This window comes from Hippichthys cyanospilos, chromosome 7 (assembly GCF_059441005.1).
Source record: "Hippichthys cyanospilos isolate Australia breed blue-spotted pipefish chromosome 7, RoL_Hcya_1.0, whole genome shotgun sequence".
Lineage (NCBI taxonomy): Eukaryota > Metazoa > Chordata > Actinopteri > Syngnathiformes > Syngnathidae > Hippichthys > Hippichthys cyanospilos.
The window spans coordinates 23,449,154-23,476,079 of record NC_142375.1 but is presented as its reverse complement, the minus strand read 5'-3'; the positions used below and the strand labels follow the sequence as shown (position 1 = coordinate 23,476,079).

At 41.7% G+C, this 26,926-nt stretch overlaps 2 protein-coding genes across 6 annotated transcripts; both read left to right on the top strand.

The window, feature by feature from the left end:
• The first annotated feature begins 282 nt into the window (after positions 1-282).
• Positions 283-20,545, top strand: trim2a (tripartite motif containing 2a). 5 transcript variants are annotated; one of them, XM_088419035.1, is made up of 14 exons: positions 283-399; positions 501-574; positions 10,054-10,244; positions 11,323-11,575; positions 12,207-12,358; positions 12,496-12,676; positions 14,845-15,192; positions 15,432-15,810; positions 16,755-16,855; positions 16,922-17,089; positions 17,718-17,886; positions 18,026-18,096; positions 18,165-18,305; positions 18,794-20,545. In XM_088419035.1, the coding sequence occupies exons 3-14, from the start codon at positions 10,111-10,113 to the stop codon at positions 18,944-18,946; spliced, it is 2,250 nt and encodes a 749-aa protein (XP_088275161.1). In that variant the 5' UTR covers positions 283-399; positions 501-574; positions 10,054-10,110; the 3' UTR covers positions 18,947-20,545. The 5 variants fall into 5 exon arrangements, with proteins under 5 accessions (XP_088275161.1, XP_088275160.1, XP_088275157.1 ...); XM_088419034.1 differs by lacking the exons at positions 283-399; positions 501-574 and adding an exon at positions 4,874-5,070; XM_088419031.1 differs by lacking the exons at positions 283-399; positions 501-574 and adding an exon at positions 7,076-7,231.
• A 341-nt stretch (positions 20,546-20,886) lies between these two features.
• mnd1 (meiotic nuclear divisions 1 homolog (S. cerevisiae)) lies at positions 20,887-26,359 on the top strand. Its single transcript, XM_088419761.1, has 8 exons — positions 20,887-21,044; positions 21,408-21,473; positions 21,560-21,617; positions 23,480-23,628; positions 23,959-24,033; positions 24,101-24,215; positions 24,711-24,755; positions 25,730-26,359. Exons 1-8 carry the CDS (start codon positions 21,042-21,044, stop codon positions 25,834-25,836), a joined length of 618 nt encoding a protein of 205 aa, XP_088275887.1. The 5' UTR covers positions 20,887-21,041; the 3' UTR covers positions 25,837-26,359.
• Positions 26,360-26,926: the final 567 nt, after the last annotated feature.

Genomic DNA, 26,926 nt, shown 5'->3' with positions numbered 1-26,926 from the left:
TAGTATGTGTAGCATGTGTGGAATGTACAGTGGATGGAATGCCCTGAACGTTTAACTAGTAATGCGGATAATGTGTAAAGGGTTTAAAAAAGTATATGTATTTGTCAAAAGTATATATACATATAGATATAGATATATATGTGTGTGTGCGTGTGTCCCCCTGTGTGTGTGTGTGTGTTTTAGTAGTCATGTGTGAGGGATTATGCTCGTCTCAATCCCCGTTTATCCCTCAACTCAATGTCACACCGCAGTACTACTCAGTCAGTCAGTCAGTCAGTCAGTCAGTAACACGCCATGCTGACTTTCCCTGACCTACCACCTTCCGATGCTTTTACTACAGCTACAGGATCGACATTGGAGTGACGCAACGGACGACATGCCGGCATCGCAACGCAAACAGTGAGTGGCGTCGTGCGTTTTCATTCCAGTTTGTTGGTCGCGTTTCGCTTCACGGCATCTACTCCAAAAGTAAGAAGTGCGCCGCTTGCTTCTTTTGGCAGACAATATGATGGCGAGCTTCAAAATGTGAGCGAGATCGGATTCTCCACAGGAACAAAATGGAAAAAAACATGAGGTGAGTCATCGTATTCTTGAAAAGCTATGCCAAGGTCTTCTAATTTGCCTTTTTGAGATGTTTCCCATACTTAGTGAAAGAAGAAAAACAGCCCCTCAAAACACTCACTTAGCAACATGAAAATCTAAAGAAAAAATCAACGCGTAATAGTTTAGCAGAATTGATATGTTGTGGATGTCGGTTCTCATTTATAACTATAGAACTATAGAAGACGGTTTCATTAACATTTGTCTAAATTTCATCCGTCACATGCACTACAAGTGAAACAAAGTGTTGCTGAGGTTGAAAGTTAAAAAAAAACCTAAATCAGAATTTAAAAAAAAACTTCTATCTTGGATTTCCTGGCCAAGAGCCAAACAGGAAAGAATGCAAATTGGTTCTGCATTCTCAGAATGCTCTTATCAGCAAGAGATGAACCCAGGACTAAGAAAGGGTGCAACTACAAAGTAATCTCCGGTAAAGTCAGCTGTGTTATAGCTATGAATGACTGGTAGTGAATAGAAGCAACATATTTTATTCACTCAACTGGGCATATTTCTCCTCTCCTTAGTGTTGCTGTTTCTTTTAGCAAATATAATTTTGCAAAGAGCAAGCAAAAAAGTCTTCTTTACAGAATTTGTCGAATCACCGCCAAATTTAAAGCACATAAACAAATTGAAGAGAATTCTCGCAGTGGTCCAGTGCTTCTGTGCTTTGCATGCTAAACAGATTCCTCTTTAAAAGTGCACCCCCCCCTCTTTAAAAGTGCACCCCCTCCTTGGAACCTGACAATAAATGCTCTCATTCCATTGCACAAAATCTTTAATGGAACCCAAATGCAAATAACTTCCTTTTCTTCTCACAGTGGTTTTTTTTTTGACATGAAAAGAATATTTAATGGGATCCTGCATTGATGTACCGTTGCCATGGTGACACCTTTGGGGTGCGGGGGGTGCAAATAGCACAGATTTAGCCGACATGCTTCACTGAAAAATGCTTTCTTACTTAAATCAATTGGAACACGTCATGAAGCCAATAAACATTCATTGTATGAGGACAATATTACGTGAAGGACACTCGTATGTTAGCTTGCTATGTAAACAGCGAACTTTATCATATGCTAAAACTATGTTTCGCCTAGCTTAGCATGAAAACAAAATTTCCCTTCAAAAAGGGATGAAGATAACTTTTGTATTTATCCAAAAAACAAGACAGCTGGAAAGCCAGCTAGCTAGCAAGCTCTCCAGGTAGCAATACTCGCTAGCTAGCTAGCTAACTAGCAAGCTAGATAGGTAGTGCCACAATGTTAGCATGAATTTAGTGCCATAATGTTTGCATGAATTTCTTAAGTAAGATACATGATTTGAAGTTTAATACATGCTACAGCTAATGTTAGCCTAACTTTATACAACTAAGAGAAACAGGTACAAACATTACTTTTCTTTTAATAAGTGTTAAGCACATGTAAATCAAATAATAACTCAAATATTCAAAAGATATATCGTTAGAAAAAATGAGTAACGCATAATGATATACAAAGTCAAACATATGCTACAGCTATGCTAGCTTAAATAGCTTAAAACAAGTAGCCTATCATGTAGGTAGAAAATAAATCAAAATATAAAACTTTAAATTTGTTTATAGAGACAGTTGACAAGTTACCTTTAGAAACATTTTTCAGTACATTGTTGAATTGAATAACTTTGATATTTTTCCACCACAAACAAATAATTTTATATTTTTATTAGTCTTTAAAGAAAGAAAAATAGCTCTATATTTTAAAACGTTATCAACCAGTTTTGTTGTTATTCCTGCCCATTATTGTCCTCATGTATAAAAAATTACTGATGTGAAAAAAGTCCTCTTCCCTTCGTTGTTTTTTTTTTTTTTTTTTTTTTTTGGGGGGGGGGGGGGGGGGGGGGCTATTTTGCATGTGATTGGTCTGGTTGAAGGGAATTGAGCTGGAAATGCATTGAGGCGCTGCCAGTTGGTACAGGAGGGATGGCGCAGCTTCCAAATGGACTTTCCCTTCACTTCGTAAATGTCCAGTCAAAGTTAAGAATCGCTTGTTCACCCTTCCCGAGTTTTTTTTTTTTTTTTCACCACATCTGTCAACAAAACCAAATCAAATCCAGGTGAGCTCTTGATTTTTCTTTGTACAAATTATGTGTGTGTACTAAATCGGGATTAATCATGGATCTGGAACCAAAACTGGTAACGATGATATCGCTTCATACATTGTTTTTATTATGATTATTATTTTATTTTTTATTTTTTTGCGAGTATTATTCTTCTATTCATTGCCATTCACATTTGCATGAGCAGAAACGAGGTTTTTCTAACCCTTGTGTCATTATGTTATAAATGATGGAAATTCCTTTGATTTTTTTTTTATGATATCATTAAAAAAACAATGGGAAAGAAAACATTAGGGAGCTGAAATTTCCAGCAGATGGTTAAAATGTGTACAAAAATAATCATTGTCCAAATTTTGGACCATATAAAACCATTATAATTATAATTTTTGAGACGCGTTCTGATTGGATTTCTGACATTGATTTTCCCGTGATTTTTGCAACATTCCGTTAATCGGCAGTTTAACTATGTCAGCAACTAGAAAATTCTTTGTTGACTTGTGTTTCACTTTGAGACAGTAGGTGGCGGTAGAGACCAGTTAATGGCGCTCCCTTTTCACGTCACAGGCTACAAAGACAGACCGTACCATTTTTCAATGTTTTTGTGGGTGTTAATGAATGTAAACTGAATATGTATGGATAGAACTGATGTCACGGAGAATTTTGAGTGGTTGAAAGAAAAATATTCATAAATAACTCATTATTACGCCTTTAAAAACATTTACAAAATTCGGGGGGAAAATGCAATGTGTATAGTCTGCAAAGTGTGTGCACAAGAGTTGAATATGATTTTTTATTTTTTTTTGGTTTTGGCTCTGCGGGGAAGTTGAACACTCAGAAATACAGAGCGCTATTAATAGCATTTATTGTTTTTGTGCTTGTGTGTTGGTGGTGAGTCATGTAGCTAAATTATTGGGCCGCGCAGCTGACAAACTGGTACTTCCTGTGCACGCATCAACATTTACATGAGCTAATCGTGTTAACGTGAGCACGCGTGTGTCAAAAACAAATCATTTTACGCACCAAAATTTGTCAAAATCTTGACAAGATTGCGACATTGGAAACATTATGGATTTGTGTCCGCTGCAGTGGACATTTTTGGTCTCTATCTTTTTGACTCATTTGAGCTCGTCTACTAAGTCCTCATGTGGGCTGTTTTTCAACAACTCAGAAGAGTAAAGAAAGTCAATTAAATTATGATATAAAGTTTTTTTTAACGCATAAGGCCAAATGACATTTTTTTTAATAGGTTTTTGAAGATCACGTTTTTTTTCTTAAATTTAAACTTAAGCAGCACGCTGGCAGCAACATTGAATTTTAGACATGCCTCTCCCTGAAAAAATTGGATCCATGAGACAAATTTGACGGCGTTTGAGTCAACACGGTTTGTGAAAAGTGATCAGTAGGAACGGCAACGTCAAAGCTGACACCTCCACCAAGGTATCACATTTTCAAGGGTCTTTTTAAAGCGCCTATTTAAAAGTTCCCTTTTCAAACAAACAATCTGTGATGTTTCCTTTATCGATTAAAAAAAAAACCTGTCGAAATGATCAAAGTCCAACCGCAGCTTGTTGATTTAACCTCATAGCTTCAAGTGATCTGCTGTGGGGAAAGCAGCACAAGCGCAAAACTCTCGAGTCGGCTCGCTTTAAATTTGTTGGCAATTTTGGCCGAATTTTTAGGGAGCACTTTGCTCTTGTTCAAATCTTTTAAACGGCTAAAATCACAGAAAAGCGCCACCTTCAGCCCAAAATGAGCAACTATCTTGTCGATTTCACATCATTTCTATTATGGACCATCGTGCATCACAATGGACACGCGCGGCGAATTTTCTGGTGCCGGATGCTAGTAAATCAGAGGTTTGGTGGAAAACAATCTACCTTCTCAATACCTTCGATCCAAAATGGTGTCTATAGGTTCTAGAATGATTTTTTTTTTTTATGTCCTGCCATGACAAACGTGCGTGCCGGATGCAAACATTTTTCGCACACTAGTTCCATGGCGAATAATCCAACTTTTCTTCAATTTCTTCTAAAAACAAAGTCGTGCAATAGGATGTAAACGTAAGGGTTGTTTGCTCTGATTGGTTCCTTTGGTGCCCCGCCCCTTCTGTCCCACCTCCTCTCACCCACTGTCTGCCTGCCACTTTGTTTGGATTATTGGAAGAACTCACATGCATTCCTATCTTTTTTTTTTGTCTCCCGCGCCCAAGATGAGGATTAGTTGACCGGCAACACACACACACACACACACACACACACACACACGCATACAATGACGGGAGCTCGGGGCGGCCATGATGCGCTTCAAGTAAGCGCAAGGCAGGAAGTGGTGAGCAACATTGAGGATGATTGATGTGACAAACGGATGCAAAAAAGTCATGTGAGTCATTCTTTACACTGTTGTTTACCTAGCTTGTTATGCTAGTTAGCGTGTTTGTATAGTCAGCTGGGAAGAATGACATTTTTGCCTTTCGCGTCGTACCATTACAAAAAGGTGTCATTTTCGCTTAAATATGGAATTTAGGATATAGGGATATTTCTTCATGTGTTTGGTGCCGACTGCAGTGGTGTACCTAATCAAGTGGCCAAAAGACTTTTTGTTTTGTTTATTTTTGTTCCTGGCTAAAAGTAATATTTTCAGGAAACCTTGCCATGCAACCATGGGAAAAAAGTTTTAACAAGTCTAAAAATATAAGGGAAATGTTCTGGGCTATTAAAAAGTTTTTTTATGGTGACAAATCTAAAAAATGCTAATGTTTTATTTAAGAATAATCTGGAGAAAATATTGCAGTACCTTAATGTGATTTAAAAAAAAAAAAACATTGTTTGAAAAAATAAGGGAAATATTTATATATGTTCCTGAATCCAGATTTAATCTGCAAAATTGCAGAAAATGATTAAAATGCAAAAAAAAAAAGTTAGGAAAAAGCTGTTACCAAATGTAAACACGCCATCATGAATCCGAACAACATTAGCATACACGCGATTAGCATTAGCGGCGCAAGATAACGGCATGTGCGCTTGTTTTCGGGGGCAACAAAACAACATGACATGAAGACGGCTCGTTCTCTTATCAAGCCTGGCCAGAAAGGCGAGTTTGACGCATGCGGACCTCACGCGATGCATTCGACACCCAGGAAACGCCGCCGTAATCTCAAATCATCCGTGTGCGCTCCAGATTAGATCGCAAAAGGGTTCCTTCCAAAAAAAAGCGGCCATAACCCAAACAGCAGCACCCACCGAGGCAAATTTGACGACTGAATTATTTTGCGCAAACAATGAATACTTCTTGAAAGGATAGTCTATTTATTTAGCCCTCGTCACCGATGAAATATGGTTATTTTGTCGCTATTTAAATCGATGAATAAATCATTTTTTACGTCACCTGCCGTCGAGGGAAAAATGTCATCGCGCGTGTCGAAGGCTCAGTTAGCGACCAATCGCTGCCAGGCGAGTGTCACATGACCAACCGGTGCGTCAAAAACAAAAGAATACAAATTCAAGCGGTTTTCACTAAGATAGTCACGATTAAATTGGACGAAAACGATGAATAACGCTGACATTTTCATGTACTGTTAAACCTTAATATATACTGTATGTTTTTGCATGAATCCTTTCAACGGCAACTCCTGAACGGGACGCAAAAAAAAAATCCACCGAATTGAGGAGATTTTTAAGCCTTTCAATAACTTCCAAGGTCGGTTTAGCCTGGACTCCCATCATGCAAAAGTCTTCAGAAGTCGTAATACTCTAATTATGGCGTCATAAATATTTCTGTTTCAATGTCATAAATGTAGAAATATACAGAGTAGTTACTTTTGCTATTGTGGCATTTTTACCATTTTTGTACATAAAGGCAGTGTATGCCCCCCCCCCCTCCAAAAAATATATATTTAAATCTATTTATATAATTCTATATGTATGGACAGGGCTGATGCCGCTGAACATTTTGAGGGGCTGAACGTAAATATATATTTATATATATTATATATATATATTTATGTATATTTATATATTTATATATATTTATATATTTGTATTTGAGCAGGTTATGAGGCTTTCAAAGTCAGCCCGATTTGGGCGATGATAAACTAGTGAAAAATCCCCGCACACCCAGGGGTTCAAATCAACTCATCATGAAAAAGAATCAGACAAAACATCCATCACGGCACATCAATAACTTTTTTTTTCAATACAATTAGAAAGTAATGACCATAATTTTTTCATAGTGTGAACACAAACCAGCGAGAAAAAAAAATCAATAAATAAATGCAATCTCATTTTCAAAAGCAAAAAAAAAAAAAAAAAATCCATCTCTTTTACTAGCCCCCACCTCCCGCTTTGCGGGGTGAGTCAGCATCCCGGCGCCCATAATTCCATCTGCTCGGTCCACATTCGTCACCCCCCCCCCCCCCCCCGTCCCTCCCCCCCCCGTCACCCCTCCCTCCATCCATGCTGCACACGGCAGTGAGAAACAGCGTTTACTTGAGGACGAGAGGGATGTGACGGGCGGAGGACGAGGCCGTTCGCAAGTATCGCAAGTGAGTCGGATGATGATGATGATGATGATGATGATGATGATGATGATGATGAAGAGGAGGACGCTTTTGCCGGGGTGCGTTTGCAGGGCTCTCCTTTTCGATCCTTTTGCCAGCGCCAAAGCTGGGACGCCGGCTTGACGGGATTACATAAGAGGCGAGCGTGTCGCCGCGTGCGCACTTGTGTTGCGCCGCTGTTAGCGTTTAGCAAGTGAAGCTTTTTCATCCTCTTGTTTTTGATAGCCACGCTCAAACGAAGCTTCATGAAGCACCGGGGATATTTTCGCAAACCTCTAAATCGGTGCTTCTCAAGGTGAAATCGTTTGGCTGTTTTGGAACTGATTCAGTTGATCTTTGAACAGTTCCGGATTCGTGCCTCGTTTGGCTTAGTCTCGGATGTTCGGCGCCGCCTCTGGCCGCTGTTGGTAGTGCGTGTTGTGGTGGGGAGCGCTTGCTGTGGCTGCGCACGCGTTGTTCCTTCTCTTTGGGAGATCTGTCCCACGAGTGTCGCTGAGCTTTTTTTGTTGTCATTGATGCTAATATCTCCAAAATGAGTTGTTTGTGGGGTCAACTTGTGACTGTAGCTAAGATGCTAGCTAGCGTTGCCTTGTATGGGTTTAGCTCGTTAGCGTTGTACCCGGTATTTCCTTTTGGTAAATGTTAGCTTCTGCCAAGGTTCTGTACTGAACATTTTGCATCAAAAAGAGTATCATTTGTAATTCAGTTCCAGGATTGATTTAATCAATAGAATTTCTGCACATTTTTGTACATTTTAAGGTGGCATTCACAATTACTTTGGGCAATTAAAGTGACGTAAATACAGTAATCAATTATTTATGAAATCAAGGACTAAGGTAATCAATTACTTCATAAGCTAATCGATTAATTGAGTACTTTAGTAAGTTAAATTGTGCTTTAGTACCTAAAATAATCAATTCTTTAGCACTTCATTGCCTTATGGATTACTTTAATTCTTAACTGTTTTATACCATAGTAATCAAAATATTGAAAAGTTAATTATTGGTGCTTTAGTTCTTAAACTACTCAATTTTTTAGTACTTAAGTTACTTAAAGTAATTAATTAATGTAATACCAAAGTAAATATAATAATCAATTATTTAGGTAATCAAGTACTAAAGTAATCAATCAAATACTTTGTTTACTTACGTGCTAAAGTAACCGATTACTTAAAGTTAATTATTTGTGCTTTAGTATGTAAATGAATCAATTCTTTGAGTACTAAAGTGATTACTTTAGTACTTAAGTACACAAATGCTAAAAAATAGACTTAGTTACCAAAAGTAATCGAACAGTACTGTTTCCTAAAATGATCAATTACTCCATCTAATAAAGTCGTCAACTGCTTTAGTACTTAATTACTTAGAGTAATGTATTATTCTAATACTTCGTTTATTTAGTAACAGCCTATTTTAGACACGCAAAATCGAAAAAGATTTTAAATGAGAACCTCAAATTGAAAGTCTTTACAAAGAAAAAAAACACAAAAGTACATCTTTGGAATTGTGTCTTTTAATTGCGATTAATCATGGAAAATATTGCGATGGATTCACTTTTAATCAATTCAATCTTTTTTTTAATCTTGAGAGGACTAGTTTACTTCCTTAACCTTTGTTTTTTTTCACTGCGTTTGAGCGTTTTGAATTCGTTGCGGCCCAGATGCCGTTAAAATCTGTCATTTGAAAACAAGCACATTGCATGACCTCATTGTAGCCTTAATTCAAACCAGACTCGACACCAAAGTACATTTAGGGCAAAATTTCATACCTGGAGGATAAAAAAACAACAACATGCAGTGTAGATGAGCCCCCTGGCTTTTTTGTTTCAGCTTGTTGTGGCCCTGACACACTTTTTCTGCTCTGCCCGATAACAAAAGTCACTTTGTGAAGAAAAGGACGCTCCGACAGTCAGGCCGGCTGTTGCATTGTGGGTAAGGCGTTTATTTTTGGAGCCGGCACAGAATGTCCCGCTTTCTGCTTTTTCATTCATTATGTATTAGTGGAGAGTGCTTCTTAAGAGCAAGCGGCAGCAGGATGGCGGGCGACGATGGCGACGAGGGGGGCGCGCGCCTCGGGACCTTCGGGATCGCCTCTTGTACGACGTGAAAGCAACGCGGCCGCACGCTAAATGAGGTTTGCTTTTTAGGTTATTGGAGGGCTGCTCGATAGGGCTGAGGGCTGCGCCACTATGTTTGGCGTATTGAAGGAAAAAGGTTTTAGAGGGATGCGCCTCATTCGGCGCCGCGTCGGGTCTGTCTTTCATGGCGCACCAATTGTTGGCCGTTGAAGAGGGGCGTGGCTTAAGAGGTTTGGGAAACAGCTCTACTATGTCAAATTGGTTTCTTATGTTAGTGATATTTTTTTGCGCAGGTTTCCAGGTGGTGCGCCCAACCTTTTGGGGCGTTGCCTCTTATAACTTCAAACGTAGACATTTTCAAATGATTATTTTGTTTGGGTGTGCCAAATTTCTTGGGGTGTTGAAGGGGGTGCGCTTAAAACACTTGGAACTGGCTGTTCTGCAATGTAATAGGAATACAGCAATGCTCACTATGAAACTTTCATATTTGACCCCGGTGCGTCCCTGAGTAGGGTGCGCCAGCTCAGATAGGGCATCGATAGGGGTGCGCAGCTTGTAACATTTGGCAACGGCTGTCCTATGATGTAAAAGCAACACAGCGCAACGCCAAACGAGCTTTTGTCCGAGTCCCCTCCCGACTCGGGCGATAAGGAGCGAACGCGCACCTCCCCGAAAGAATCCGTTCGGGCCTTGAGGGACGTCGTCGCTGATGGAGCTGATGTGTGTGGCAGGGCTCAGGAAAATAGGAGGCAGAGCCGGGGCGGCCCGGGGCGAGTCCCGCTTTTAGGATGGCCGCTGACGCCGGCACCATTCCCAGCCCGGTGGTGCGCCAGATCGACAAGCAATTCTTGATCTGCAGCATCTGTCTGGAGCGATACCACAACCCTAAAGTCTTGCCCTGCCTGCATACTTTCTGTGAGAGGTGAGTCCACACTTTTTTTTTTTTTTAAACTTTGACACTTAGCCGCTAGCTTAATGCTAACGGATCATGGCAAAGCCACATTTACCTGCTAACGTTAGTAGTTGCTAATTAGGAACCCTTTACTAAATATGTATTTTATATTTCAACGATGCCCTTATCAGCGCCTTTGCTGGCAGAATGCTAACGCGTAACATGCTAACCTTTAGCACGGGTAACATCAATACTTGTGATTTAGGAAAATATTTTGGATTCTAAACAACGTTGCCCTTGTCAACTTCCTTGCTAGCAGAATGCTAGCGCATAATTGAAAAAGGCTTTGGCATGCTAACGTTTAGCATGGGTAACATCAATACGTGTGATTCAGGAAAATATTTTAAACAAAAAACAGCATTGGCTTTGTCAACTTCCTTGCTAGTAGAATGCTAACACACCGGTAAAGATGACATTGACATGCTAACCGTTAGCATGGGTAACATCAGTTGTTTAAGAATCAAAAGCAGGGGTTTCAAACTTGTTTTAGCTCGCGGGCCGTATACAGAAAAATCTGGACCAATAAAATCCGGGTCACAATTTTTTAAAACAACTTCAAATGTATTATTATTATTTTTTTAATAACGTCCAAAACATTACAAGCACAACAACACGGCCCGCGGGCCTTATGTTGGGCACCCCTGCGCCAAAAAAGGACTCACACAAAAACATTTTGTATCCTTAATATGACCTGTAAGCTAAATGACCGGGTTAAAAAGATGTGACATTAAATGAAGCAGAACTAGCGCAGTTGCATAAGTGCGCACACCCTCAGCTTTTGCATGTAGCCGTTTTTCAAACGCAACTGACTCCCCGTGCGATGACATCACAGTCAGCGCGGTTGGCACTGGAGTCTCTGTCGTCCTTTTGTCTGGGGGACAAAAGAGACCCTGTGGGACTCTGGACGCTGCTCAACTCAAACACATCTTTTATTTCAAAGTCTTTACACTCGATTCCAAAAAACAAATCCAAACAAAAAAGCTCCATTTAAGACTTGACGTTGACACTGAATGAATGTCTTTTGAATCCACGTCCATGTGTGGGCAAGGTGCCTGCAAAACTACATCCCGGCCCACAGCCTGACGCTGTCGTGCCCCGTGTGCCGCCAGACGTCCATCTTGCCCGAGAAGGGCGTGGCGGCGCTGCAGAACAACTTCTTCATCACCAACCTGATGGACGTCCTCCAGCGCTCGCCGGGCCGGCGGCGTCCCGGCGCCGGTCGGGAGACGGCGGCCGTCCTCAACGACGTGGCCACGGTGGCGGCCGGGCAGCTGCTCTCCTGCCCCAACCACGGCGGCAAAGTAAGCGCGACTCAGTTCGGAGAATTCCCCTCAAATTTGCTAAGTGGCGATTTGTGATGATGTCATCGCGTGGTTACGTAAGGTTACGTAATACACAGTGGTATTACTCAAGTTGGCTATTTAAATGGGGGCACAAACAATATTTTTAAAAATGACTGACCCGACTTGGTCGACTTTTCTTCAAGGTCTTTTACAGCAATGACTTTTGATTGAACACTTTTTATTTAACAATGGCAGATATAGAACAGTTCGCTGGTTGGCACTTTTATTTTGCCCCAAGTATCGGCGGCTGGTATCGGTAGCCTTCGTGCGGAACCGATACCTTGAAGACAGAGCGAGTTGACACATTTCAATCAACACAATGACAGTTTACTGGTTGGCACTTATTTAATATATTTTGATTTAGTTTTTTCCCGAAGTATCGGCGGCTAGTATCGGTGGCCTTCGCGGGTCACCAATACTTTAAAAACGAAGCGCGTGAACCCCGGCTGTACTCCTCTTGCGGTAGTAAAAGTACTCCTAAAATTTGGATACAAATTTTCCACGAAAAAAGGGAGTTTGTTCGCGTAGTTTCATCCTGTCGCGTTGCTGTGGATTTGACAATCAAACTCTTGAACTCCTTGCAACGCAGGTGATGGAATTCTACTGTCCGCCGTGCGAAACGGCCATGTGTCAAGAGTGCGCCGGCGGCGAACACGGCGAGCACCCCACCGTGCCGCTTAAAGACGTGGTGGAGCAGCACAAGGCCTCGCTGCTGGAGCAGATGGACGCCGTCAAGAGGAGGTACGTCAATAATAATAAACATGTGATCATACAGCGTAGTTACTTTTGCTATTATTGCATTTGTAGCATTTTTGTATCGAAGACGTAATACCGCACCATTCTGCGCTGGCGATTTCTGTCCTGGTTTTTTCGGTCAGGTTGCCGGAGATCGACGGCGCCCTGCTGACGCTTTCGGAAATCCTGCAGCGACTGACGGGCCGCAAGAGCTCCATCGAGGACGACATCCACGCCGCCTTCGACGAGCTGCAGAAGACGCTCAACGTTCGCAAAAGCGTCCTGCTCATGGAGCTGGAGGTCAACTTCGGCCTCAAACAGAAGGTGAAGGGATCTCAAAAACACAACGCATCTGTGGAAAGGTCAAAGACAATTTGGCTTTCCGACAATTTCGTCTTCAATTGGTTTTTGTAAACATCAAAGACCATTTAGACTGAGCGAACCCAACGTGTTTAAGTCGACATCAAAGACCCTCTGGAATATTCGCGAGGCCAACATTTTGTGGTCCCCGACATGCACATTTTTGTAGCCATCAAAGGAGCGATGGAGTGGAGTCTCCCTGAACTTAACGTGTAGACTGTTTAAATTCTTCAGCAAACCTGACGTGTGTTATTGTAAACATCGAAAAAGAAATCTTCAACAACTCACACTAACTTTTTTACACAAAAATGCATTTTTTTGTGGCCGTCGAAGAGTCTTCCTACCTCAAAGACTGTCTAGAGTTATCAATGAACCTTATACGTGAATATTTGCAAGTTCAATGTAAGTCTTCAATGGACCCAATGTTTTTGTAAACATCAAAGACATTTTGTAAACATCAAATGCAATTTAGACGACGCAAAGCCAACGGCTCTTTTTGTAAACATCGAACAAAATCTTGAATACCCGTGACCCCAACATTTTGCTTCGGGAAAAATGCAAATTCCTGGTATCATCAAAGACACGTCGGCGTTGTCCTGCCTCAAAGGCGGTTTAAAGTTTTCAATTAACCTTATATGCATGTTCTTGTAAACATCTAAGATCAATTTAAGTCGTCGATGAAGGTTCTTTGTATTTGTAAACATCAAAGACAGTTCGGCGTCTCCCTGAACCTTCTGTGTGCATTTTTGTAAACTTGAGTGATCGCGTCGAGTCTTGGAAAGCCCAATGTTTGCTTTCGTCTTCCAACCGGTCCTGTAAACATTCCAAAGCAATGCTAAATTCAAGCTAATGCTAATCGCACATTGACAGACGAGTCCTGCAGAGTCCTGGGTTTACTCGCCCCCTTCTTCTTCCCCCCCAAAAAATAATCACGTTTGGCTTGCTGTCCCCTGGAGCGTGATCACATGGTTGTGACTGACTACGGCTCCTCCCACCCCTGGAGCCCCGCGTGAGGAGGGCGGGTGTTGGCCAGGCGAACTCGGTGGGCGGAATCATCTTGCGTTCCGCCTGCTCGTAGATAGATGGAGCCAGTGTACAGGGTGCACTCGCAGGGTGTGCCGCTCTGCATCTGCGGACTAAGCCCTGCAAGAGGTTCCGCTGTGGCTTTAGGGCTCAAAGACCGTGCAAGACTAACGGACTTTGAGAGGGTGCCATAAATGCAGAATGGCATCAGGCGGTGAAGCAGAAGATGAGTGTGACAGGCTGATTCACGTGAGTTTCTTTGCTTCTTTCAAAAACAACAAGACGGCGTCCAGGGATTCTGCTTTGGTGCTTCTCCTTGAGGTCTTTGATGATTGGGTGTTGCTCTTTCTGGAAGAATCATACAGCGGTTCTGCTGAAGTTTCAAAGAATGCTGACAGTTTTTTTTGTTTGTGCCCCGGCCGGCTTGTTGACGTCATTAGTGCGGCACTATGGAACAATGGCGCCCCCTGTTGGATTTCTTCTTTTTCCTAAACTCCATATTGGTTGATTGGAGACGCTATGCCTTTTGACGTTTACTGAAACAGACACACATTAGGTCTGCCTTGCGGTTCACAAAATCTGCTGTTTTTGATGTCTTTGAAGTTTACTATCAAGCATTTGTTTGGTTCATGGACAAAATCAAGTAAATCAGGTTTTTAAAGACCATTTTAAATGACTTAAACGTCTTTGAGGTTTTTTTGTATATTGCATATTCTGTTTCTGCACTATAATCTATCGCTCCAGCTAAGTATCTATCCAGCTATCTTGCGAAACAAACGTTATGTTTAATCCATTTTTAAAGAGAAATTTAGTTTTGATGCTAAGCTAGGCTAACAAAGTCATAGCATATGATCAAGTTCATTGTTTACACACCAAACTAGCATGCCAGCGTCTTTCTCATAATATTCTCCTCATATCGCAAATGTTTATTGAGTTTATGATGTTTTTGAATAAATTTGCCCTATTTTCCGCGCTAAAGGTATAATGTAGCGTGGAAGCTACAGTAGGCTAAGCTAGGTGGGGTGAAGTGCCTGTCGGTCGTCTCGGTCATCCTTTCTTCTTCTAACTGACGGAAAGCTCTCCCGCCGCCCCCCGGTGGTCGCTGGCAGGTGCTGCAGGCTCAGCTGGACAACCTGCTGCAGGGCCAGGACGGCATCCGCAGCAGCTGCGACTTCACCGAGCAGGCCCTGCGGCACGGCGGCGAGGCCGAGGTGCTGCTGGTCAAGAAGCAGATGAGCGAGCGTCTGGCCGAGCTGGCGGCGCGCGAGCTCCCCCTGCGCCCCGGCGAGAACGACCAGCTGGACTTCCGCCTGGAGACGGACGGCGTCAAGAAGTCCATCCACAACCTGGGCAGCGTGGTGACCACCAACGCCGTGGCCTCGGAGACGGTGGCCACCGGCGAGGGACTGCGCCACTGCGTGGCGGGCGTGCCCACCTCCGTCACCGTCACCACCAAGGTTGACGTCACGGCTTTCCTTTCTTTCTTTTTCTCCCCCATCGACGTGAACGGAAACGCCGCCTTAAGCGTTTAGAAGCTCTGGAAAGTCGTCTTGTTCTGACGGTCCACGCCATATTTTAGTCTCTGCCGGGGCCTTCTCAACGCAACTTTGAGTCCGTCGTTCTTTTGATTGAACGCTCACCTTACGCGTTCCAAATGCATCGCACTTAAAAAAGACGTTTTTTGGCTATCCCTCAGGACAAAGACGGCGGGCTTTGCAAAATGGGCAACGCCGTTCTGACGGCGGAGATCTCGGCGGCCGACGGCAGCAAAGGCGACGGCGAGATCCTGGACAACAAGAACGGCACCTACGAGTACTTGTTCACCGCCCCCAAAGAGGGCACCTTCATCTTGTCCCTGCGCCTGTACGAGGAGCATATCAAAGGCAGCCCCTTCAAGACCAAGGCCAGCAAGTCGGCGGACGCTTCGGCGCCGTCCGACGCCGTCCAAAGGAGGCTCAAGTCGCCGGGCGGCGCCGGCCACGTCAAGCAGAGGGCCATCAAGAGGCCCGCCAGCATGTACAGCACCGGCCGTAGGAAAGAGAACCCCATCGAGGACGACCTCATCTTCAGGATCGGTACGGGCTTTTCTTTTTCGGAAACATCAAAGACACCCTGGCACATCCTACCCATTTGTCTCGTTTGATGTCGTCGAACGCCGAGGGACACTCGCGATCTTTTACAAACACGATTAACTACAGAATGAGTCAAACTTCTGTGTCTCGTAAGACCTCAAAGACACTTCAAGGCCAACTAACGTGTGTTTTCCATTCCCCAAATCAAAATCCAATCCAAAGTACAAGTAAACTTACTACTGCATTTTAAAGTGAACAAACTCCTGGTTTTATGAACATCAAAGACACGTTGGTGACATCGATAAAGGCATTCATGTAGCATTGAGCTTCTGGTTTTATGAACATCAAAGACACTTTGGTGACATCGATAAGTGCGTTCATGTAGCATCTTTAACAAACTGCCTGCATTTTGTAAACCTCAAGGGCACCTTAGAGTGAACGTCGAATGGTTATTTTGACGTTATTCAAGGCGTCTTTAGCATAAGAGTGCTTTTTTTTGTAAACCTCAAAGGCAGTTTAGAGGGAACAAGTCCAATTAGCATCTCTTGGTAAACATCAGACACTTCAAGCATCAGAACGTGTGCCTTCGAGTCTCCAAAAAAGATCCAAAATACGCGTTTTGGTAAACGGGTTTCATAAACATCAAAGACACTTCATGCAACATAGCGTGTGGTTTCCAGTCCTCAACTCAAATTCCAATCCAATGTACTGTTTGTAAACTTACAAATTCATTTTAAAGTGAACACATTTCTGCGTTTTTAAAAACATCAAAGACACGTTAGTGACATCGATAAAGGCATTCATGTAGCATTGAGCAAACGGCCTGCATTTTGTAAACCTCAAGGGCACTTTCGAGTGAACGTCGAATGGTTATTTTGAGCTTGCAATGATTCCACGTAAACATCAACGACACGTTGGTCTCCATTGAAGATCTTGATATTTGGCAGGCACCAAAGGGCGCAACAAAGGCGAATTCACCAATCTGCAAGGCGTGTGCACCTCTGTGGGAAGAGTGCTCATTGCAGACAGCAACAACCAGTGTGTGCAGGTAGGGGGGATTTGTATTTGTGGTATTACTACAACACTATAATCTTCCTCACGTTATGCCTGTAAGATTTTCTCCAATGAGGGTCTGTTCCGGAGTCGTTTTGGGGTGCGGGGTCGGACCCCCGGTCAGATGCAGCGGCCCACGGGCGTGGCCGTCCACCCCTGCGGCGACATCATCATCGCCGACTACGACAACAAGTGGGTCAGCGTCTTCTCCGGCGACGGAAAATTTAAGGTGAGCCCGCTGACGTTTTCGACATTTTTTTTTTTTTGGGGGGGGGGGGGGGGGGGGGCATCCTTCGTTATATGGTGACAGCATCTATTTTGTGTGATGAAATGAAAGCATTGTTTAGTCACAGTTTCCTTGGCGCAGTTAGAAAAGTAGTGCTTTGACGCCATCATTTTGGTGTCGGGTAACTATGTTGAGGTGAACTGAGGAAATTCTCAGAGACAGCAGTTGGGCTTTGGCGCCATTATGTTGCATCTTGGTGGACAAACCTTGAGGTGAAGTGAGGAGCTTCACTTCGACTAAAATAGTACTTTGGCGCCATGGACCTGTGTTGAAGTGACGAGGACAACAGCAGTGCTTTGCCACCTCGTGTCAGAAAACTATTTTTTAGCTTTTTTTCCATATATTCAAAAAAAAAATGTAGAAAATATTTGATCGCTTCAATAATGAACTGCCTCAAGTAATTCATTACTTTTGGTATTAAAATTGGTGAGGTAACGTTTAAGGTAATGGATTTAGTAACTATTGGACTAAAGACTTGAGGTCATTTTGTACTCAAGTAATGTAACTAGATCAAAGAAGCTACATTTTCACTGTTTGGGACCGGGCTCAGTTTTTTTTTTTTTTTTTGTAGAACAAAATGGGCTCGGGCAAGCTGATGGGTCCCAAGGGCGTGGCGGTGGACCGCAACGGTCACGTGATCGTGGTGGACAACAAGGCGTGCTGCGTCTTCATTTTCCAGCTCAATGGCAAGATGGTCACCAAATTTGGTAACCGCGGGAACGGCGACAGGCAATTCGCAGGTGACGCCCGAACGCGCCTCACGTCGGACAATTTCGAGCCATGTTTATTTATATATATATTAGTAATCAACCACTTGAACGTATGAGCGTTTGGCACACTTTTGAATGGAGAAAATAATCCCGCCCCCTTCCCGTTCAGGGCCCCACTTTGCCGCCGTCAACCACAACAACGAGATCATCATCACAGATTTCCACAACCACTCGGTGAAGGTGAGGGAGGCCCCTTTTGGCGCGGCGCCCGTCGGCGAGCTTCTCAACGCCTCGCCTGAAATTTGCAGGTGTTCGACACGGAGGGCGAGTTCCTGCTCAAGTTCGGCTCCAACGGCGAAGGCAACGGTCAGTTCAACGCGCCCACCGGCGTGGCCGTGGACGTCAACGGCAACATCATCGTAGCCGACTGGGGCAACAGTCGGATACAGGTCGGTGGAGGCGCAAAACGTGTCGCGCCCTCTTCCAATTAACTAGCTCTCCATTTGACAAGAAACAAAAAAAAAAAACAAAAAACAACAAAAAAAATCCATCCGTTTGAAAGACACAACATTTTGCAACTTCATTTCGCAAAAAAAAACAACAGATGCTTTGTGTTCCAATTGATTTGCTGTTAACTTGAAAGGAAAAATATTCTGCTCCTGTGACATCATTAAAAAATATTCAATTAGACGTTTGAAAATAAAGACACGCAACATTTTGCAACATCATTTCGCAAACAAAACAGACACTTTGTGTTCCAATCGATTTGCTGTTAATTTGAAAGGAAAACTATTCTGCTCCTGTCACATCATTAAAAAATATTCAATTAGATTTTCTTTTGAGAATTCCTGTAAGTAGATTATAAAACCATGTTTTCCATGCATTATTATTATTATTATTTTAAATGATTTTGTATTTTTTGGGTGTTTTGCGTCAGGTGTTCGACGGCAGCGGTTCCTTCCTGTCCTACATCAACACGTCGGCCGACCCGCTGTACGGCCCTCAAGGTCTCGCGCTCACGTCCGACGGGCACGTGGTGGTGGCCGACTCGGGAAACCACTGCTTCAAAGTCTACCGCTACCTGCAGTAGCCAGTATGCGCTACGCGCAACAAACCAGAAAAACAAAAACAAAAAAACACACAGATTTGCACTGGTCCACCTTCACCTGCTGTGTGTCATTTTTCTCACTGGGACTGCCTGTTTTTTTTTGTTTTTTTTTTTAAACCACCAACGTACACATTCCATCACAATTATACTGAAAACATAAGGCGCAAAAATGGCAATAATGCAAAAAAAAAAACCAAACAAACTGGAGAGTATTCAAATTTTTTTTTATTACAATGTTCCCTCGTTTATCACGGTGGTTACTATCCCAAAACGATCACAGCAACCCAAATCCGTCATGTATTTTTGCTTTGAGAAATACAAGGAATTCTTTTTTGGTGTGGGGGGGGTCTGACTTAGAAGGAAAAATATCGAAAAAAATAGAAAAATAATCATGTAAACTTGCGATAAAGTTACAGTCATAGATGAAAATCCACACAAAACATTATTATTTTGCTTTTTTACCTTTTTCTCTTTCTTTTGTTGAAAAAATACATAAATAAGATTTGTTTTGTCCGGGAAAAATAGCAAGGTAAACCTGCAATAAAGTTACAGTCATAAATGAACATCCACCAAAATAAATGAGTTTTGAATTTATTGATTATTGTTTCTGTTTTGGGTTTTTTTTGCTTTTTTTTTAGTTAGCTTGTTTTGTTTAAATAAAACCAGTTTTTTTTTGTCAGGTCTGACTTAGAAGGTGGAAAAACAGCGAAGTAAACATAACGTTATGGTCATAACTAAAAATCTTCAAAAATGTATTTTTTTTTTTTTTTGCTTTGCTCTTCTTCCTGTTGTTTTCTTTTATAAAATACATAAAATAGTTTTTTTTTTTACTGGTCTGACGTAAAAACAAAAACAGGGACATAAACCTGCATTAGAATATGTCATGGTCATGAATTAAAATTTTCGATATGATGAATTGCATTAGTTCCTTGTCTTGCTCTGTTCTTTTTTTTTTCTTTTGTTAAAAAGACATAAAATTGCTCTATACAGGGTCAAGAATAAAAATCCATGCAATAACTGAACCGCATGTAACGGGGGAACACTGTACTTAAAATGTATTCCACAAACGTGCAAGTGCCACAATAAAAAATGGTTAAAATGAAATTTCATTTTATTTATTTATTTTTTTTCATGTGGCCCAAGGTGTTATATACGATGCGTAATGCAGCAGACAGAGAAAGTCACTACATTTCTTCGGATAATGCACTCAAATGGTACCTGAAATAGGTAAAAAAAAAAATAGAAAAAAGTACGCGCAAGTCCACCATATTTAGTAGAATATTGCAAAATATACGCATGGCTTTAATGAACGTCTATGTGTCACCGATTGGAAATTCAACTAACCCGCGCAAGTCACAGATTTGTGTCTGCCTTACAAAAATAAACAATTTACAAGCTCGTACTAACAAAGTATGTTTGTAGCAAATAGTCTGACAGTACAAAAAATACATAGCTGCACAGTTTCAGGTGACTATCGTCATTTTTTTGACATTCTACACATTCCTGTTAAATTATTATGTTTTCTTGTTTATACTTCTTTTAAAGTTGAAAGGAATTAAAGTGCCCACTGGACAAAAATAAGTTTCTGGTGTCTTTGTCATCATTATTTAATGCTTTTACAGTACTTTTTTTTATTGACATGAATACATACAATTGAAATTATTTAAAAGGTTTTAAATATGTTTCTTGTATTTTTACAACTATTGTAAAACTGATGCCGTTTCTCTTAATGCTTGCAACTTTATGCTCAAAATACCATTTTTTTTATTTAAAAAATTAAGATATTCCTTATGGTATTTCAAATTTGTCATGAATCATGAAAATTACGACTATTCGGGTCATAACTTCCGGTTGGTGGCGATAATGCGCTATTAAGTTTCTTGCAGTCGACGAAGAAGAACAAGAACGCTCACGTAGTTTCCGTGTGTCATTTGACTCGCGGGAAATTCAGAAGTGCATCGACATTTGTTTCCCGTCCGGAGCTAAAATAACAACAACAAAACAGGACAAATATCACAAAACATTTTTTTGACTTGGACTCCACGTAGATTGGACTTTTGAAAGGAGACTCGTCGAAATGGTAAGATAATTAAAAAAAAGGTTGAGTCGACAGTACTGTTTTCACGAGTGCCAGTGACGTTTCCAACGTTCAATTTACCCTGCCCCTCCGTATTACCTTAAGTGACATTTTATAAAATTGTTGAAGTTATCCAATTTGTATTTTTAATTGAAAACAATATCCGAAAAATGATGAAAATTGCCATCGAATGGAAGCTACCGTAATTGAATGCCGCCAGTCGCAACCCATTCATCTCAACGCAAATTTTCGTTTTACGTCTTGACCGGAAGTATCGTCATTTATTTCAGTTAGCAGTACAAAATTAATCATAAGTAATTGTACATCATTCGTGGTTCTGGCATTGTTGTCAATTTTGTGTTTCAGTCCAAAAAGAAAGGACTAAGCTTGGAGGAAAAGAGAAGTCGCATGATGGAAATTTTCTTTGAAACAGTAAGAACGATTTTTAAAAAAAGAAAACATCACAATTGCTTTATTTGTTTGCACAAGCAATGATTTTATTGTTGTTGTTTTTCTAGAAGGATGTATTTCAGATGAGCGACATTGAGAAGATTGCACCCAAATCAAAGGGAATAAGTAAGTTCTAATACAGGATCATAAAACAATAATGTTCAGAGATAAGCAGGGCTGTCAAACTCATTTTAGCTTGTGGGCCGCACAGAGGAAAAACTCTTCCTATGTGGGCCGGACCAATAACATCATGGTATACATTTGTATAACTTTAAAACAACATCTTTACTTTTAGTATTCTTTTTTTAATACTGTCCAGAATATGCATAACATCACGATTAATCATAAAACCTTAACATTACTATTAATCATAAAACATTTCAAGATTTTCATTCGTTGAAAAAACTCAGCTCATTTTTATACTTTACATTACAAAATCATCTCGCCTACTGGATTAAACTCAGTTCCTGGCCAGAACCGGCCCGCGGGCCATATTTTTGACATCAGCGGGTCTTCACAAGTAGAAGTAAACAAGATTCCAGCAGAGGGCGCGCTCGCATCCAGTTGTGCTTCCTGCCTAAATGGGTTGACGCTTTAGCAGCTAAAACAGCAATTGTGCAGGATTCTGCCAACAGAAAACCTTATTATATCCAGGCCTAGCTTGTTTACTACCTAAATACTTTGCTGTAATGGGAACTAACCAGGATTGCAGCATTGTACGGCTCAATTATAACTAGGCCCAACTAGCATTTTAGAACATCGAAAACAACAGTTATTGCGTGAATAAATGACCAGCTTCATTTTTAGGGACGGGCCAAAAGGCTGTACATCAGACATGGGCGATTTCTTTTCCCAGATGCCAAATAGGAAGCAGAAAATATCAGTAAAAAACACACATGCATGCACACGTGCCTTGTTATCAGCAAAAAAATTGTAAAATTGTTGCTGCTTGCTAAATAGTACCGTATATATTGCACCGGTGTAAAAGCTGCAACAGAAAAATTGAGCAAAATAAAAACAATTTTGTTATTGACCATACTGTATAAGCACATTACACATAATTCATATATACGTGAAAAAAAAATGTATGTTTATATGTTTATATGTTTGTTTTTTTCTCCACTTTAGCGAACATGCTCAAAATCGTCTGGTACCATAGGGGATGTATTTTTGAATTTTGCAGGGCACTTAAAGAGTTAATAGTTGCAAGGGTATGCTCTCAATTGCAGCGAAACTCTAGCGCCTTGACTGCAACAATAACAATGTAGATGGACGGGGCTTGGTGCTGATTAAAAGCACATGTTTTTAAGCCCCGTACTCGGCCATCATGTTGTGAATTAATGATGTTGGGGGGGGGGGGCTGCACATCCCTGCATGTTTTTCCTATAGTAGACTGCCAGTGACTGAACACAGTGCTGCCATTTTTTTTTTCTCTTGAGAAGTGTCACATTTCAAGATGTCATTCTGGCCGGGCTACATTCTCTCCGAGCGCCTGACAGGCCGCAGATGTTGTGCCTTTGTTCACATCAGAGAGGCACGTGCATTAAAAAAAAAAAAAAAAAATCTGCTCCAACTCTTCAATTTCATTCAATACAATTCGATTTTCCCAAAGGAAGTCATCTCATTTGGAAATTATTATGGTAGTTGTTGTTCCGTAAAGCGGATAGACTCAATCTAAATATAAGAGTTGGTCCAACAGTGCTTCGAAGTATACTTAAAAGTGCGTCATTTTTAACATTGAAAAAGGAAAAACACAATATAAACCGACTTTGCAACTTTGACATCATTTTCAGCCGACAGCCACTGACAAAATGGCCGCCACCCGAGCTAGCTAAAAGCAGTTTAATTTTGCTACTTAATTCATTTCCGACGCAGACGACATGTTATTGGATGGAAAATTTTGGGCTTGACTTCCCCTTAAAATTCTTCAGTCGCGCGAGCTAAAAGTCAACCGCTGCCACCCGCTGGGGTGATGTCGCATCTTTCAGCGCCGATGTCGGTGAAGGAGGTTCTGCAGAGCCTGGTGGACGACAACATGGTGGACTGCGAGCGGGTGGGCACCTCCAACTACTATTGGGCCTTCCCCAGCAAAGCCCTGCATGCGCGGGAGCTCAAACTGAAGGAGTTGAACAAACAGGTGAGCGCGCTTACAAAAACCCGAACGAAATAGCAGCGGTTCCTAAATTGAGGTACGGAAAAGGACTTTAGGGGCTACGTGAAATTTGAATAGGGTTATATATCAGCAACTGCGAGTGAATGCTTGTTGATGCCCTAAAAGGGGTGAGGCATTTCTCAGTTCTAAAGTTTAATATTTGGGTTTTATTTCTTTCATCCAAAAATGCTTTGCACTGGTTATACATAGCAAGAAATGTTGAGAACCACTCCGTTCATGCAGAAAGGCTTAGAAAAACAATCCGATTTTTTTTACATGTCTTTTTTTTTAACGCAAAACCGTTTACACCCCAAGGTGTCGGACGCAAAGCAGCGGCAAACTTCACTGCGGGAGGCGATCGGAAAAGCCAAAGAAGGACGCGAGGATACAGTAAGCAAACGTGCGCGAGCGCATGAAATATCATCATTATAACGGCCACGTGCCTGCGTATGTTTAGAAAGAGAGGAGCGCCATGCTGAAGGAGCTTCAGGATCTGAAAGGGCAGCGGGCGCAGCTGCAGGCCGAGCTGGACAAGTACGAGGAGTGCGACCCGCAAATTGTCCAGCAGATGAGTGAGTACCAGTGGCAAGCCTTCAGCAAGCAAGATGACCTCTGTTTTTAACGCTTTTAATTCGCCTTTTACACTTTTAACACGCATAAGACAAAAATATAGATACATCTGCCAAACCTTTGCCACTTTCTTTGCTGATGAGAAAAAAAATATACAAAGGAATAGCCCTGAAAAACAAACCCCGGGACACCAGTGCGCACGGATTACTAATTAGTAAACCGTACGCACGGACTAGTGCAAGTATTTTTTTGTTCATACCCTGGCACCAGAGGGGATCTGTAGTTTTGCAAAAGAAACAAATTTAAAAGAAAGTGAATAAAAGTTACAGGGAAAAAAAAGAGTATTATGTGGATTTCGCTTGCTGTAGGTATTCTTGTGAACGTAACCCCAGCGCCATATAATATCAAAGTTATTATTATGACTTATTTGACTTCCTCGTTGGCCCGTCATCATCGTGAGGAAACTGCTTACAAGTTTGCCTTATGGTGTTCTGCAGGAAAATCAAACGTTGTGGCCAAAGAAGCCGTTTCGCGGTGGACAGGTGAGTATTTCTTTTTTTTTTACCTTTTCCACACACCCCGCTTGTGAAACAATTGACACATGTCGGAACGCTTGTCCGGGTGACCCAACTGCAAGGCGCCCGAAGTGGAAGTGAACAAAAACAAAACAGGAAGTGAAAAGTGAAGAAAATGTCATCAAAATGACACGTGGTAAATCGAGGTCAAGCTCGCCGCGTCGACGGGCCGCCGTTGTCACCGAAAGGAACATTGAACAGGATCCCATCAGACGAGGACACGGTTATATCCAGGCCCGGCCGGTTTTCCGCTTCGACGGGTTGCTGCAGAAGCTGATAGAGAATTTGAGCAGAGGGAACATAAAAAGCATATCCTGGCCCTATCCGCTAAAACGAGTAGTTGATGTAGATAGACCACAACGGGATTTTACCTGTGGCGGACGCATTTTTACCCAGGCCTAACTAGTTTTCCGCCCTACCATCCATCAGAGGGTACGATTATACCCAGGCTCGAACTTAGTGAAGGTGGCGGAAGAACTTGAGTCCCCTTGTGGAGATTAGCATTTTATTCATACCCAAAAAGCTTGGCATGGAAACAGGTTGCTGCATAAGCTGAAACAGAAATGAAACACGATTCTACCCAGGCCCGACTAGTTCATCAGCTAAATGGGTTACTAAACAGGAAGTAAACATTATTCCTCTAGTTTGCTCGCCGCCAAACGGGTCGCTGATGAAGATGGAACAGAAAGTAAACAAGATTCCACTGGTGGCGGGCACGGGTTGACCCAGGCCTGACTAGTTGATCAAATGAATCAGTTAGTATAGAGACCTAAACGGAAAGGAAACATTTTTCTTTTAGTTTTCTGCCTAAAACTGAACGAGCCGAAACAGAACGAAGATTTTTCTCGTCTCGAGCGGTCCCGAGCACGACCTCCCGACTAGGCGTGCCCGTAACCCCCCGGATACGTAATTCGTCGTTTTTCCCGCTTTCGCATTTCCAGACAATGTTTTCGCCATCAAGTCGTGGACCAAGAAAAAGTTTGCCTTCGACGACGCCCGCATCGATAAAGCCTTCGGGATTCCCGAGGACTTCGACTACGTGGACTGACGTGATGGATCCGGCGATAAAACGTTTGGACCTTTTCTTCTGGAAATTGAGCGTTCTAGGAAAAAAAAAAAAAAAAAATCTTTTTTTTTTCCTTTTTGTATTTTCATAGCGTTGGTTACTCCAGTTCCGCAGCAGGCGACTTTGCGCTATGTTCAACGCTCTTTTGTTTTCGATGTAAAGCCCCTGTGAAGTAGCGAGCCAGAGAGAAAGAAAATGTCAATAAATGCCTGAGTTGCAAGTTTGTTAGGACACACCCACCCGTGGCGTATCATCGCCGGGGTGTTTTCATGTGTCTACTTGCCCGACCTGTCTTCGTTGGCGATCATTACACCGCCTCGTGCTGATTTTGCGAGTGTAATTGAACGCCTCGGGAAAAGCGTGCTCGGTCCAGGGGTTGCTTGTACGTCAAAAAATGTTAGCAAAGGTAGCCCCGCATCAACTCAGTGAAAATTAAACTGATACGTGTGCACATCAAAAGACAATTTTTTTGTTTGTTGAGAAAATAAACTTGGAATGTCAGGAATTATTTTGAAAGATGTGTGATAATATCGGTGAAAAATATGTGTAGGTAATATGTTGATAAAGTGTGGAATGATATGCAACGGTTTGAGTGAGTGTGCGATATGTTGAGGAAAAATGTGGAATGATATTGAAAGACAGAATGATGTGCTGTTGTTGAAAATGCTTGATGATGAATAGTATGCAGAGAGACTGAAAGTTATGGAGCGATGTGGAATAACATTGTGTTGATGTGGAAGGATACTGAAAGACAAGCATGATGTGGAATGGTATTGTATGGTATAGTGTGTGAGATGATAAACCTGTGATGATATAACCTGCATTAGGTTTGAAACTTGTACAATATGGAATGTGATAGAATGATGTGGAATCATTTTGGTGAAAATAGGCAAAATGTTAGTAAAAAATGTGGAATAATATGGAATGATGTGAAATTATATAAAAAAATGTTAAAAGCTGTTGTGATGCAATGATGTGGGAATATTTTTGTGAAAATGGGTGATATGTTGAAATAATGTTGAAAGAATGGAATGTGTGAAATTATGCAGATGATATAAAAGTGGTGGTAAAT